This window comes from Malaya genurostris, chromosome 1 (assembly GCF_030247185.1).
Source record: "Malaya genurostris strain Urasoe2022 chromosome 1, Malgen_1.1, whole genome shotgun sequence".
Lineage (NCBI taxonomy): Eukaryota > Metazoa > Arthropoda > Insecta > Diptera > Culicidae > Malaya > Malaya genurostris.
Window position 1 is genome coordinate 79,959,216 of NC_080570.1, and position 15,718 is coordinate 79,974,933.

At 37.3% G+C, this 15,718-nt stretch overlaps 1 protein-coding gene across 4 annotated transcripts in view; it reads right to left on the minus strand.

Moving 5' to 3' along the window:
- LOC131440597 (beta-galactosidase-like) overlaps nt 1-15,718 on the minus strand; it is a 61,975-nt gene that overhangs the window by 13,834 nt on the left and 32,423 nt on the right. For 2 of the 4 annotated variants that reach the window (XM_058612018.1, XM_058612015.1), the window contains 2 exons: nt 6,935-7,627; nt 6,604-6,879 (listed from right to left, as the gene is read on the minus strand). In XM_058612018.1, coding sequence (XP_058468001.1) covers nt 6,604-6,879; nt 6,935-7,627 — 969 coding nt within the window. The remainder of the gene's footprint in view (nt 1-6,603; nt 6,880-6,934; nt 7,628-15,718) is intronic. The other 2 variants (XM_058612016.1, XM_058612017.1) reach the window with 2 other exon arrangements.

The following is a 15,718-nucleotide window of genomic DNA, read 5'->3' on the forward strand; positions in this document are numbered from 1 at the left end:
CACTTGAATTTTTTTGTTTTTTTCAAAAGATCTGTTATTGGAGCTGTAACGCGGCTATAATTTTTTATAAATTTTTGGTAGAAACCCATTAAACCCATCAGTCGTCTCACATCACGAATCGTTTTTGGACGAGAGTAGTTTAGTATTGGTTCCAATTTACTGCTATCTATGGCAAGCCCATTTTCAGTTAACAAGTAACCTAAATACCGAATTTTCTTTCTACAAAAGCGACTTTTTTCAACCGAAATTGTTAAACAAGCCTTTTGCAACCGCTTAGCAACTTCTTGAAGCAGACGAAAATGCTCCTCTAGCGTTTCCGTGGCCACCACTATGTCATCTAGGTAGATGAACACATAGGGTTCCAAATCGAATCCTATTGCTTTATTCATTAATCTGTTCATAGTAAACGGAGCATTTTTGAGTCCAAATGGGACTACTTTGAATCGAAATAGTCCTTTAGGAGTTCGAAACGCTGTGAGATTTCTTGAACTTTCCTTCAATGGTATTTGAAAATACGCATCCTTTAGGTCAATTATGCTAAAGTATTTAGCTTTTTGTAGCCTATGAAAAATTTCATTCATGTTTCGCATGGGATAAGCGTCTTTTTTCGTAATGGAATTTATTCTTCGAGAGTCTAAACAAACTCTAATTTTCCCACTTGGTTTCTTTACTGGAACCAAAGGGCTAGCGAACTCACTCGTGCATTCTTCGATGACATCGAGTTGTTCATAACGCTTTAATTCCTCTTCAATTTTCTCCCATATACGCGGTGAATATCGGTACATCGGCAAATCTCTCATTTTTCCTCCGTCACTAACTTCAATTTCGTGTTCAATTAAAGTCGTTCTTCCTAATTTTGATTCACTAGTCAGTGGAAATAACTTGATCGTGTCTTTAAGTGGCCTTTTTTGTACCTCAGTAAGTTCGTGTTCTGTTTCAATAGTCTCGATTATTTCTTCTGGATTGCTGGGAAGTTCTAAAGACGGTACGTCGAGTGAATCATCCTCTTCTGGCTGAGATGGATGCCAAAGTTTCTGTTCCTGTTCCGTGAGGTCCAGTGAACTTATTTCAAAATGTATCTCTTTTTCTACAAATCCTTGTTCTATCCAATGTTCTGTCGAAAGATGGCTTATCAATGGCTGTCTTGCACAGTATATACTTCCCAGATCTATTTGTACGTTATTTTCGGTCATAACTGGGCGTATTTGAAATGCGTTCCAGAAATCCATTCCCAAAATAAGAGGTTTTGAAAGTTTTGGTACAATTATAGTTGGGATAATTTTGGTTATACCCGCGAATAAATATGGAATATTGGCGTAGCCAACACATGTATGTTCCGTGTTATCGGCTGTATTGATTGTCACATTAGCTTTAAATAATTTAAACCCGTGAATTTCCAACAGTTTCGTTGAATTCAGTACGCTTATACTGGCCCCTGAGTCTAACAAGGCGATTATCTCTGTTCCTAGAACTGAGACGCGAATTTTTGGACATAAATTTGGGTTGACTCTAATCATCAACGTTTCTTGTGTAATATTAGTTTGTGATGGAGTCGTTTCGATTGGAACCGTAATCGGTTGCGAGATGCTATGGTTCCCATTTAAACACCCCGCTTTCAGTTTAACGGTTGCTGTTGTTTAGTTGCTGGATGGTTGCGCTCGCACGTTCTTGTAGTTCTCCCAAGGTTTCCGCACGCATAGCAAAAAACTTTTTTGGGCTCTGAACATGCACGCCAAATATGTCCAGGTTTTTGGCAATTCCAACATTTGGATACTACGGTTTCAGAGATTTTTGTAATCTGTGATGTACTTGGTTTATATGTTTCCCTATTTTCTCTAGGCTTTCGCTGTATAACATTTACAGAAATTTCCTCTGATGATGAATACTCATCATCGGAGCAGGTTTCAACACTTAAAGCGTGAACCTCATTTCTAGCGTTGTAGCTTGATCGGTATAAGTTAGGATCATTTGCATCTATTCTATGATTGAGATCCAATAAATGATCTAAATCATATACGTTGATTGTAGCTAGTTTCGAGCGATAGTGAGGGCGCATATTTTCCCACACTATTTCAAAAATTGTTCGTGAAGAGTGTGGTTTCTTTAAGCATTGGTTGAGTTTTTCAATCTCAGTCACAAATGCAACAAACGTTTCTCCTTTCTTCTGTTTCAATTCTCTCAATTGACTACGAATTCCACGGTCGCGGTTAGGGTTACCGAATCTAAACCGAATTTCACTTTCGAATCTCCGCCAAGACGTACAGACGTGTTCTCGCGTGAACCACCAATCGCTTGCTTCCCCCTTTAATTTATAGTGGATTTTATCCAAAAGTTCGTGCTCGTCGACCCTCTCGTGCTTGGCCAATTTTTTGACGCGATTCAAAAAATCTTCTATTTGCATAGACCGATTATCGCCCGAGAAATATGTGTCCCAATTTTCGACTTTCGAACGCCCGTTTCTATTCCGTTCGCGGCGAGTTCTTCCGTACTCTTCCGATGACGAAGACCTGTGCCTGCTACGGTAGTATCTTCGCCCTTCATCTCGCGATCTGTCTCTGCTGGACCTGAATGGTTTTCTTCCATTTCGACCATGTCTTCGATTTGTACTTCGATCACTACTTTCACCCGACGAAGATACCGTATACCGATAACGGTAATTACTACGCTCTCTACTTTGCTTTCTTCGACGGTTTTTTCCCATTTCTTTATAACTAGAAGTAGTTTCTTCCCCCTCGCTTTGGTACTTTGACCCACGTGTGTGTTCTCTTCTACCTCTGGAACGTTCTACCGATGATGTGTCAGATCGTTTTCTACTTCGTCTTTGCCAACTATCAAGTCGTTGATTACGACTGGATGAACGAAGGAGTTCTCGAGATTGTTTTGAATCTTTAGACTCGGTTTTATTCCCTATACTAAGTTTTGAAAACGGTACCTCGGGTATTTCCGACGATTTTATGTTTTCCTTTGGAATCGCACCCGTGCTGCGTTTATCATACTTGTTTGACTTACTGACCTTCCGATCAGTATCCGTTACGATTTCGCGTTTGTTGGACGTTTCTCGCGGTTCAGGATCTGTTTCTTCGGCAGAACAGTCCGGATCGTATGTTACCCTTTGGTTAAACGCGCGTAAAATACCCTCTACCTTCATGCAATATTTTGTTTTTAATTGAATTTGTTCTTCGGTGTTTGCTTCTGATGATGCTATTCGTATGAGGACGTGACGAAGTCGAGAAATGTCTGCGTAGTCAAATTGCTTTTTTAATCTGGCTAACGTTTGTTCAATCTTTCCCTCCATCTCTTTTATCTCCTCTTCTATCGCTAAATGCGAAACAAATTTACGAGGTTCTCTTCGTTCCTCTTTATAAACTCTACGTAACTCTCTTTTCTTATCATCTTTTTTTGCCCTTTCGTCAACAAATAGCTGACGTAACGCGATTTCAAAATCTAATTCCTCATCATCCAAATGATCAGGATTCGGTAATATATACCATCTACCCATTTTATATCTCTAAATATTTAATATATTCTAAAAAAAAAGAATCAAAAAAAAAATATATGTGTGTTGAAAATCCAATGCACTTATTCTAGCACTTAATAATATGAACGGTAATCGGTAAAAAAAATTCAAAAAATCAATTCAATATTAATGTATAATAGAACAAAATAAAATGGTGTAACTTCAAAAACCAAATCAAATTTATGCCTGTTTTATGAACAAAGTTTCTGTTTTTATTTAAACCGTGACCCAAAACGCTATATAGATTTTTTTTGCGTTGGGCGCCAATGTAACCGTTACCTCTATTCCAAAATGCAGTATAAAACTTGGTGATTTTTGCGCCACTCTCGCGGATACCGAGAGATCACCAGTCGCGTTTAGTTGCCCGACTATGTTGTTTTAGCATGAGATTCCTCAGGGGAATTAGCTCGAACGGTTACTTAGTTACGTTTAACAAAACTAGAAAAACTTCTAAATTCAAATTCGCCAAAATACCACCTTGTCACAATAACCAATCGTTCACACTTTTCCGGTACCTGCAACAAATAATCGACTCGAGAACAAAATACCAAAGTGGAGAAAAACCAACGGAAGTAAGAGTGAGTTCTTACAAAAGGATTCTGCTCAAAGGCAACGGAAACTAGAAAACGTAAATTTTAAACTTATATTTTTCATTCCACTCGGTATATTATAAACGGACGTTCAGGTAGGACAATTGTTTTATACGACGGCAAGAAAACGTTTACATGGCCATGAAACTTGGTGACATACCTGCGCAGGTTTTTAGCAGCAACGATGGTGACGGAAACAGCTCCAAAGCCGACTCTAGGGGTCGGCGATGCCGGCTGGCGGGTAAAGATGGCGTGACCAGTGATGGCGACTCATGTGCGTATGGCCGAACTAAAGGTGCGGAGTGTGGTTCGGCTGGACGGAAGACTTCCGATTTTTCTCGACAAGAGCTTCTGCAACGCTAGGAAGCCGTGCAGACCCGGGATTATCCGCAGTAGTGGCCAACGTACCCTAGAAGGACCTCACGTACTAAGATTCCGCATCGATCCTTGCCACGATGAAATGAAACCTCTACTTTGGATTTAGCAAATCGGTACGCAATTGACCACGTATCTCGATCGCCAGCTCTTGGAAACGGCCACAGAATGTAACGAAACGGCCTGAATACGCGCGATATTTGGTTATCGCCGTGAAAACTTTGCAAACGTAAACCCACTAAACTCCGTTTGACTGCCTTGGCGGCGGGCCTTGAACGACACTCGAGCTCTAATCACTACACGCATACAACATTCCTTCCGAACGGCGTCACTCCGACGAACGATTTCAGCCCGTACAAAAACGCCCGTTGGACGAGCGCTGCTGTCCAACATGAACGTAATTAATTTAGGATTCGCGAAATAAATATATTTTTATCATTTACCTTTTTTTCTTATAAGTTCTATGCACACTTGAACAGAATTCACTTGTTTTCAATTACGGTATCATAAACCGGAAATTTAAAAAATCTAACAGAAAAAAAAATTACTAAACTAAAACTTACACACTCTTTTTTTCAAATTTAATATTACCTCTAACTACAATTAGCTAAAACTCAAGCAAATATAATTTCAGAAAAACCACTATACACTTTTGGTGAACTTCTGTTCTCCAGCCGATACGTCTGCGAAATGGACGAGTGTGAATTTCTTTTCATCCAAGAAACCTCGGATCTTTTGTGACGATTTAGCGGGTTATTTGTAACATGGCAGCGCCCATGCTAAGGCGGCAAATTTATTTGGTATGGCGAAAATATTTGCCCTACTTTAGTCAACCCCTCGAATTTCATACTACCGACATCTGGAAGCGATTAGACTCACTAGCAACATAATTACATAAACTTTTTTCATGTAGATATTCCATTTTTATAGCAACGTGGTAATTTATAGGTGCTGTAGCTAGGACACATTCGTTGTAAAACATTTTATAATACGAATGAGTTAAACTAATCAATTTTCGATTACTAATTTTTCTAAATTCCATTTTTATAGCAATATGATAATTTATAGCTGCTGTAGCTATGACACATTTGTTATGAAACATTTCATAATACGAATGAGTAAAATTAATCAATTTTCGATTACCGAATTTTGCTAAATTCCATTTTTACCGCAAAATTGTAAAATATGTTACAAGATCTGCAACTTTTATGATAATATTCTCACTTCCGCCACTTTTATGATAATATTCTCATGTTTGATAGTTTTGTGCTCATTTCAAACAGATTAATCTTTCACAAGTTTTGAATTACATATCATTGTTTTTTTTTAATGAAGGAAACTACTCACTCTAACAGTTGCGCTATTTATGTACCATTTAATTCCACTATTTCACTGTCACGTTATTACACTTTCACAAAGTCACTATACTTTAATGAAGCATAACAAACGTTACAATACAGATACGCGTATTTCGGAATGTTATTTACATCTTTCTTCAGTGTATCGGTTTTATAAGTTTGTTTACTCACTCTATCCTAAAGTGTTATGAGGCAGTCAAAACTCTGCAGACTCATCAGAAACATATTTTTTAAAGTAAGGTTATAATTCGCCTTATTAAATTTTACCTTGCGAAAAGCATCATTTCGATGCAAATCGGTTCGAAATTGATTCTTGTTTTATGCGTGCAAGTATGTTAAACGTGAACACACACACATTGAAAAGCGGAATTCGAATAAATACCGTGAACTTATGGATACGAAACTGTCGTCTCTGTTAGAGGTAACTATAATAATGGCTTGAGTTGAGTAACAGGGAAAGTAAGGCATTGGTCGTTTTTAATTGAAAGTTCGAATCGATAATAGAAATATTCACAAGCAGTAGATGAAATGCAATCAAAAATCTGTTAAAAATTGGTTGTGTTGTAGATGTTAGAAACCAGACCACTTTTTGTATGGTTTTAGTAAAAAACAAAGACGTAGCCCTACGTTAAAAGTCCAACATGTCAATGCCAGTTTAGCACCGTTCCAGTTAATATTCGACCGTTTCGAAGATTAAGAGTCTATAAGGTATATGTTTTCAGAACCCTGCGATAATAAGATAAATCTAGCAAATCGTGTTTACCTCATCTATGTAAATCTGCGCTCTATCTCTCAGCTCACTAATAACTAATTGACTGGGATCACGTGTGAATTTTGGTAGGGTTGTCTCGTACAGAACCAATCCAGAAAATTGATTTAACTCTTCAAACGTCATTAATCGGTCAGACTTGATAGCAGGGGATCCTAGTAAAATTCTAGAATTTACAGATAATATACTATCTATACTAGCCATGACAACTGTCTCAAGTTTCATCTTTGAAGCACGGTCTGGAACTTTTGCTATTGGTAGATCTATGAACTAAAATTAGGTAATATTTTAATATAACATACAGTAAATTGAGTAACTCACTTACGCTTCCAATAATGTCTCTAAATAGGGTATACTTCATAGTCGGATCACCTGCCTCATCCATTGGTGCATCATAATCATAAGATGTTATATCAGCCATGTATGCACCGAGGCCCCAATTATTCGCGCCAGCCCAAAAACCAAAATTTGTACCACCGAAGTACATATAAAAGTTAACATTCCAACCATCATTTAACATTTTACGTAAACTTTTTCCCAATGGCTCAGCAGAACGCCGTTGATTTGATTCTTGCCAATGTGTCAACCAACCTGTATAAAATTCTGTATTCACAAGAGGGCCTTTTGGTTGAACAGATCTGACTTTTGCTTTGAAATCATCAATTTCTTTGTCTGTCGTCAAACCGAAGTCAGTGGTGATAAAAACTCCTGGGATTTGTCCGCACTCAATTTCTTTCTCATAAGGCCGATCAACGGTGAACAAAACTGCCTTTTCTTTTGTGTATATTTCCGTTTCGTTCTTCAACATCTGTAAATACATTTTATCACACTTACCAAATGCACCGTATTCGTTCTCTATTTGTACCATAATAATTGGACCACCATTTCCATGCAAATATTGAGTCATTTTCGGCATTAATTTTTCGTACCAAATTTTCACTTCTCGCATAAAATTTGTATCACTGGTACGTAACTGTATTCCAGGGTATTTTGTAAATAACCAGTATGGTAGGCCACCCTAGAAAATATTTGAACTTTTTAGTATTCAGTTTTCATAATGAGATAAGAAAATATCATGTCCTTGTTAGAAAACAATTATTTCATTCAGGATATAGTATTCATTGCCATTCAGGCATCATCTTTGACAGCAGAAAGGTAGAAAATGAAAACACGAAGGATCAAAGCTAATGCATCGATAGAGAAGCATACTGTGTAATATAGACTAGGTTTAACAGAACAGAACACTGTAGCTTGCATTCGAGTGTCAGTAAAGGTTGTATAAAATATAATCATTTAGACTTCGAAATGCCTTTTTTTGTGTTGCTGGTATTGTCCAGTCTTTTGATAAAGGTTTTGGTTTCTCTTGGTGAAGATTTTCACAGAGATACTATCCGCTCTGAGAGGATTTCTGAAAGGAGTATTCCTTAAGATATCTATCTCTTCGCTTTGGTTATTACAGGAGGTTGTTGGCTGAGGATTTCCGGTGAGAGATTTTCTCGCGGTTATCCGTCCCATTCTAAAAGCTGCGTTACTCGCAACAGGTTATGGGCCCAGGTTCAGTTTAATATTTTTATATCTTCAGTAAAGGCTGTAGCAATGGATAATCGCGTTAGAAGAGTAGCAGTCCCTATCTTCAAAGGTGATGAAAAATCATTTCCCTTTTGGAAAAGACGGATGGAACAACATCTTAAGCAAGAAGGTCTTCTTCATACATTAGATAAAAATCCAGAAGAAGAAGATTTTGCTGTTCCAATCCAAGGAGCAGCAGCCGAGGAAGAGCAAGTACGACAGGCCAAATTTGCAGATCGACTGAAAGAAGACGACCGTGCGGTGAATGAATTTTGGCTGGCGCTAGAAGATGATGCAATGGCACACGTTATTTCTTGCCAATATGCAAAGGAGATTATGTGTCGATTGCAAAACATTTTTCAACCAAAAGGTGCCGTTGCCATGATTGGACTTCGTAAGAAATTATATACTTTGGGCACTACTTGCTATGCATCGCTAAAGGAATTGTTCGACGCTCATGAAGGTCTTGTGCGACAACTGGAAGGTATGAGAGAGACTATTGCAAAGGTTGAGTGTATAAATACATTGCTCGTTGCTATCCCTTCTGAGTTTAAACACATTATAAGTGCTCTTTCTGTGGTAGGCAAAGAAGAATTCGAGGCCATGTCAATGGAACAAATCAAGCGTTTGTTTTTGGATGCGGAGGATGGAAAACGAAGGGATGGTCGTGCGTCGCAGCAGGATGTCGCTCTTCTAGGACGAAAGAAGACCATTCAGTGTTTTGAATGTGGAAAAATTGGACACAAAAAGAGAAATTGCTTCAAACTTGTAGCTTTGCTTTCACGTCAGGAGGGAGCATTTATGGTCAAAATACCATTAGATAGGCTCGATTTGACAGGAATAAAAGCTACTAATGAAGAACAAAAAGTTAGTCTGATCGATGCTGTCCGTGACCAAAAAGTGATACATTTGGATCTTCGCCAAATGCCCGTGAAGTTTCATGCTATTTGGATTCAGGAGCAACACAACACATGATCAAAGACATCAAAGCCTTTTCTGAAATGTGGGAGACCGAAAACGTACATATTGCTACAGCCAAAAATAATACTCAGGTAAACTGTAATATGTCTGGAAACGTATTTCTTTGTAATCAACTCGGCAATAAACGTATGCGTTTGGGTCTTTACAATGTTCTTTTCGTTCCCGAGCTACACTCCAATCTACTTTCTGTTTCCAAAATTGAATCTGCTGGAAATTCTGTGATTTTTGAAAAAGCAAGTGTTCGCATTAAAGACATTCAAGGAAGAGTTATTGCGCGGGGCTTTCGCATTAATGGGCTATATCAGTTGGATGTTTCTTTGGACAAAGGTGATATGGTATGTATGGGTAAGGTTGATGGAAATTTGATGCTTTGGCACAGAAGATTGGGTCATTTGGGAAATGTGAATTTGAAACGGCTGGTAACAGATCAAATGGTTGAGGGGTTGGATTTACAACCATCAACATTTGGTAAAGATACAACTGTATGCGAACCCTGCATAGTTGGGAAACAAAATAGACAGCCTTTCAATACACATTATAAATGCCGCGCTAATAAACCACTGGAACTTATTCATTCCGACGTGTGTGGCCAAATGCCGGAATCAACATACGATGGATTCAAATATTTTGTGAGTTTTATTGATGATTATACTCACTTTGTGTTCGTATATTTGATAAGGCACAAGCATGAGGTTTTTCAAAAATTCAAAGAATTCGAAGCATATTCAACTACGCATTTCGCTTCGAAAATTTGTAATATAAGAACGGATAATGGCGGAGAATATTTCAGTAGGGAATTTGTAGATTACTGTAAGGGAAGAGGTATTATGATGCAACCTACCATACCCTATACGCCTCAGCAAAATGGAGTAAGTGAGCGCATGAACCGTACTTTGTTAGAAAAAGTAAGAACGTTGTTACATGAATGTAATGCGCCACTCTATTTATGGGGGGAAGCTCTTTGTGTTTCTGCATATGTTACCAATAGGAGCCCTACAAATTCCATATCATTCAAGAAAACTCCTTATGAAATGTGGTTTAATCTGAGACCAGATTTGAGTAAACTAAAGGTATTCGGATGCGTTTCATACGCACACATTGGCAAAGAACATCGATCTAAGTTAGATAGAAAAAGTAAAACCTTAGCATTTGTGGGATATGCACCAAATGGATACAGGCTGTGGGATGACGAAAACAGACGAATAATACTTTCGAGAGATATTATTTTTAATGAATTAAAATTGTTTTTCAGTACTTCTAGTGAGATAAGTAATCAGAATGAATCGGATACTTATTGTGAGGTAGAATTACCTACAATAGGAAACCCCGAACAGTATGAACAGTTCGATGACTCTGAATCACTCAATGATAGCAATCAAGTTTTCTTTGAAGCAAATCCGTGGGAAAATGAACATTTTGAGACCCCTTCCAGAAGGTCTCAGAGACTGACGAGACAACCCGATTGGTTGAATGATTATGAAACAAGTTTTATAGCTTCGTCAACACTGGAAGAAATTCCTCAAAATATTGATGGTTTGAAGAGACGCGACGATTGGCCTTTGTGGAAGCTTGCTATTAAAGATGAGCTTGATTCCTTGTGTGAAAACAACAATTGGTTAGCAATCTTCCGGAAGGAAGAAAATCTATTAATTCAATGTGGGTGTTTAGTATCAAGGATGAAGGAGACTCATCAAGATATAAGGCTAGATTAGTGGCGAAAGGCTGTTCTCAACGACCGGGGCTAGATTACGCTGATACTTTTGCACCGGTTGTCAAAATGGCAACAGTACAAAATGTGGTTTCAAAGGAATCAATAGTGACACTTGTCTCTATGTTTCCAAAGAAAGGGAGTTATTTTTGATTTTGTATGTTGATGATATTTTACTTTTCGGAAAACAATTAACGGACATCCATTGGCTTAAGGATGAGCTATCGAAACATTTCAAGATGAAAGATTTAGGTGAAGTAAAACATTTTCTTGGCCTAGATATCGTTCAAAATCTTGAAAGAGGTATTATTGAGCTGCATCAAGAGTCTTATATAAGGAAACTTCAATATAAATCTAAGATGAATGACTGTAAACCCGTTTCAACACCAATGGATCCAGGTTGTAAGTGGTCGGTAGCTGAGACAAGGACTACCCAACCTTTTAAATCTCTATTGGGTTGCTTGCAGTATTTGACTTTAGTTACTAGACCCGATATTGCCGTTTCTATTAACATTTTGAGTCAATTTCAGAGTTGCCCAGGAGATGAACACTGGCAAGGGTTGAAGAGAATATTGCGATATCTCCAAGGATCAAAGAAGGCGCGATTGGTTTACTATCAAACGAAATTGGATGTGCCTCTGGAAGGATATACGGATGCTGATTTCGCGAATGATAACGAAGGACGGAAATCAATTTCTGGAAACATATTTATGATTATTGGGAATGCCATTTCTTGGAGCAGCAAGAGGCAGCAGCTTGTAAGTTTATCTTCTACTGAAGCTGAATTCTTTTCTTTGTGTCATGGATCTAAGGAAGCGGTATGGTTGTCTCAATTATTGAGTGAGATTGGAATCAAGTCAGTTCCGTTCACTATATTTGAGGATAACATTCCTTGCATCCGAATCGCAGAAGAGCCACGGGAACATCAGAAGACGAAGCACATTGATGTAAAATACATGTTTATTAGAGAAATGATTCAAACAAAACAATTACTGCTCAAGTACATACCCAGTGAAAAGCAATTAGCAGATATATTCACAAAACCGCTATCTAGGCAAAATTTCTTAATTTTTGCGATATGTTCGAAATGAAAAATTGAGGGGAGGTGTTAGAATACAATTATTTCATTTAGAGTATAGTATTCATTGCCATTCAGGTATCATCTTTGACAGCAGAAAGGTAGAAAATGAAAACAGGAAGGATTAGAGCTAATGCATCGATAGAAACAACTGTATGCGAACCCTGCATAGTTGGGAAACAAAATAGACAGCCTTTCAATACACATTATAAATGCCTCGCTAATAAACCACTGGAACTTATTCATTCCGACGTGTGGCCAAATGCCGGAATCAACATACGATGGATTCAAATATTCTGTGAGTTTTATTGATGATTATACTCACTTTGTGTTCGTATATTTGATAAGGCACAAGCATGAGGTTTTTCAAAAATTCAAAGAATTCGAAGCATATTCAACTACGCATTTTGCTTCGAAAATTTGTAATATAAGAACGGATAATGGCGGAGAATATTTCAGTCGGGAATTTGTAGATTACTGTAAGGGAAGAGGTAGAGAAACATACTGTGTAATATAGACTAGGTTTAACAGAACAGAACACTGTAGCTTGCATTCGAGTGTCAGTAAAGGTTGTATAAAATATAATCATTTAGACTTCGAAATGCCTTTTTTGTATTGCTATTATTGTCCAGTCTTTTGATAAAGGTTTTGGTTTCTCTCGGTGAAGGTTTTCACAGAGATATTACCCGCTCTGAGAGGATTTCTGAAAGGAGTATTTCTTAAGATATCCATCTCTTCGCTTCGTTATTACAGGAGGTTGTTGGTTGAGGATTTCCGGTGAGAGATTTTCTCGCGGTTATCCGTCCCATTCTAAAAGCTGCGTTACTCGCAACAGTCCTGCAATAAGGGAATGAACGTGCTATGGTAAATGTAGAATTATCCCAAATTATTTTTCAATGCAAATTTTTTTTATAGTTGCTCAAGTATTTTGCTTTTTCTATAGAGAGGATGAAGAATTGCTGGCAATACCAACTTTCGATCGGAGGCCCGTAGTGTTATATACATTTCGACTCAACTCGACAAGATTGGAGAATGAAACTTGCTGCATTGGATGATGATTGTTAAAATCAACGCTTTTTGTCGTGGTGGCGCTGCTGTCAACAATATGTAAAGGATATGCATGCATGTTTTCACGTGTGCCGAAGGTAGTGATAAAATAATGGATTTTACGGCTTACTCTACATTCATACCATTTTGATACCCAGGAAATAAACTCCCGTCTGATACTAAAAATCTTGAATTTCTCAATACGAAACAGAAATCAAATATAATATATTATGTTCCTGAACTTCAGTCGATGTTGAACAGTCGTTCGCACCGCACGCGTATAGCTCTTGGCTCCTGGAAATTTTTTCTGGCTACCTAGAGTTTTATTGATTCAAGGCTTTAGTCTTTTTCAAGGCTACCTGAATCACTAACAGTTATTTTAAAGACTAACAATTAGTCAGCCTTTCTCAAGGCTATACAAAGAGTGATATTAGAGTGACTAAGTGATACAAAGGGTGATATTAGAGTGACTAAGAAATTAATCAGCATTTTTTAAGGCTAGCTGTTCAAAGAACTATTCTTCGAACTAATCAGTCTTTATTAAGACTACCACAAAATCAGTCTTTATCAAGACTTTTCCAAACTAGGAGTCTTATCGAAGACTAGTTTAGCCTAGTTAATTTAATTTAAAATTTCATTCATTTCAAAAATGCCTGCGTCCAACCGGAAAGGCAACAAGCCTTAGGCTAAAAATAATTCAATACGGAATAAATCACAATCCGTTATTCAACATTTTTCTAATAACATTCACGATCTTATAGAATCTGAATGTAAAAATAAAACACAACGGACGGATTTTCCTTCCGTTGATCCTATGCCGTCTAACAATATTTACGAGATTCTTCCTGAATCCGATTGTAGCGACATAGAAGAAAATTCTTCAAAAATTCCCAAAATGGACGCTTGTCGTTCTGGGAAGAAACATCAATCTATGCCACCAGTGACGGTGATGATTTTCGACTTCAAAGCATTCCGTGCTGAGCTTTCTACTTTTCTCCCGGAAGTAAAAGTCTCATTTTTAATCGGACGAAGAGGAGAATGTCGAGTCTTGGTTGATAGATTGGAAGATTATGAACTTCTTATCCGATATTTGTCCGAGAAACTTCATAAATTTTATTCATATGATATAAAATCAGACAGACCCTTCAAGGCTGTCTTGAAAGGCTTATCAAATGATCAAAGTACTGATGAAATTAAAAATGATCTAAAAGAATTGCTTGGTTTTGCCCTTTCCCAAGTAATACTTATGAAAAAAGAGCGAATGGTACTCCTAAAGCACGCTCTGGAATTTCCCATGAACTTTACCTAATATACTTCAATCGAAGTGATGTAAACAATTTAAAAACTTTAGAAAAAGTACGTTTCATTTCCCACATTAAAATTCATTGGGAACATTATAAACGGCATAATCGTATTGCAAACTTAACGCAATGTCGTCGTTGCCAAGGCTTCATCTTCTTATAATGGCAGTCTACCTACAAATATTCCTTCGATGCCACTCGCATCTTTAAACGAAGTCGATTTAGGTGATATAACGGAAAATAAAACGATCTACTTACAAGATCAACTTTTTCAAATGATCATCCGAATGAATTCGACTTCATCACTTTTTAAAGCATTTCAAATCGGATGGCAATTTATAATGAATTTAAAATTTAACAGTGATGTTAAATAATTATTTGAATATTTTAAATTGGAATGCTCGAGTGAAGATGAATTTTATAATTTTCTCAAAGTTCACAAAATCCATATTGCCATTGTGACAGAAACTTTTCTTAAACCAAATGTCAAATTGAAAAGTAATCCACATTATGTGGTTCATCGATTTGACCGGTTTACTGGATTGGGTGGCGGAGTTGCCATTTTTGTCCAACGGCAAATTAAACATCGAATTTTACCTTCTTTCAATACTAAAGTTATTGAAAGCTTAGGAATCGAAGTTTAATACATTCATGGAATTTATTTAATCGCTGGAGCATATTTGCCATTCCAATGCACCGGCGAACAATTAAATTTTTTTAAAGGCGATTTGCAAAAACTCACAAGATATCGACCGAAATTTTTCGTAATAGGGGACTTAAATGCTAAGCATGTCCAGTGGAATTGTAGGCAAAATAACCGTAATGGTAGAATACTTCATAATCAACTCTCAGCTGGTTACTTCACAGTCTTCATCCCAGTAATCCGACTTGTTTCTCTCCCGTGAAAAACCCGTCTAAAATTGATCTGGTTTTAACGGATCGAAGTTACATTTGTAGTGAACCGATTACACATGCTGACTTTGACTCAGATCAGCTTCCTGTAACATTCAGACTTTCCAACGAAGCTTTAATTAATCCAATTAGTTCTATATTCAACTATCATAGAGCTAATTGGTTGGAATACAGATCTCACAATGAAAATCATGTTGATCAAGAAACTATTTTAGAAAATTCTGCGGACATCGACACAGCAATTGATAATTTGAATCATTATATTATCGAAGCTAGAAATCTTTCAGTTCCCAAAGCTCAAACTAAACATGATAAAAGCAATTAGATCTTTTGGGTTATCCACTGGAGTTGCTCTTCTAGACATAGAAAAAGCATTCGTCAGTGTTTGGCACAAAGGTTTAATAGCAAAAATGTCTGATTTCCAGTTTCCTATTTAATTGATCAAAATGATTCAAAATTATTTAACTGATCGTACTCTTCAGGTTAGCTATCAGAATTGTAAATCTGAATTGC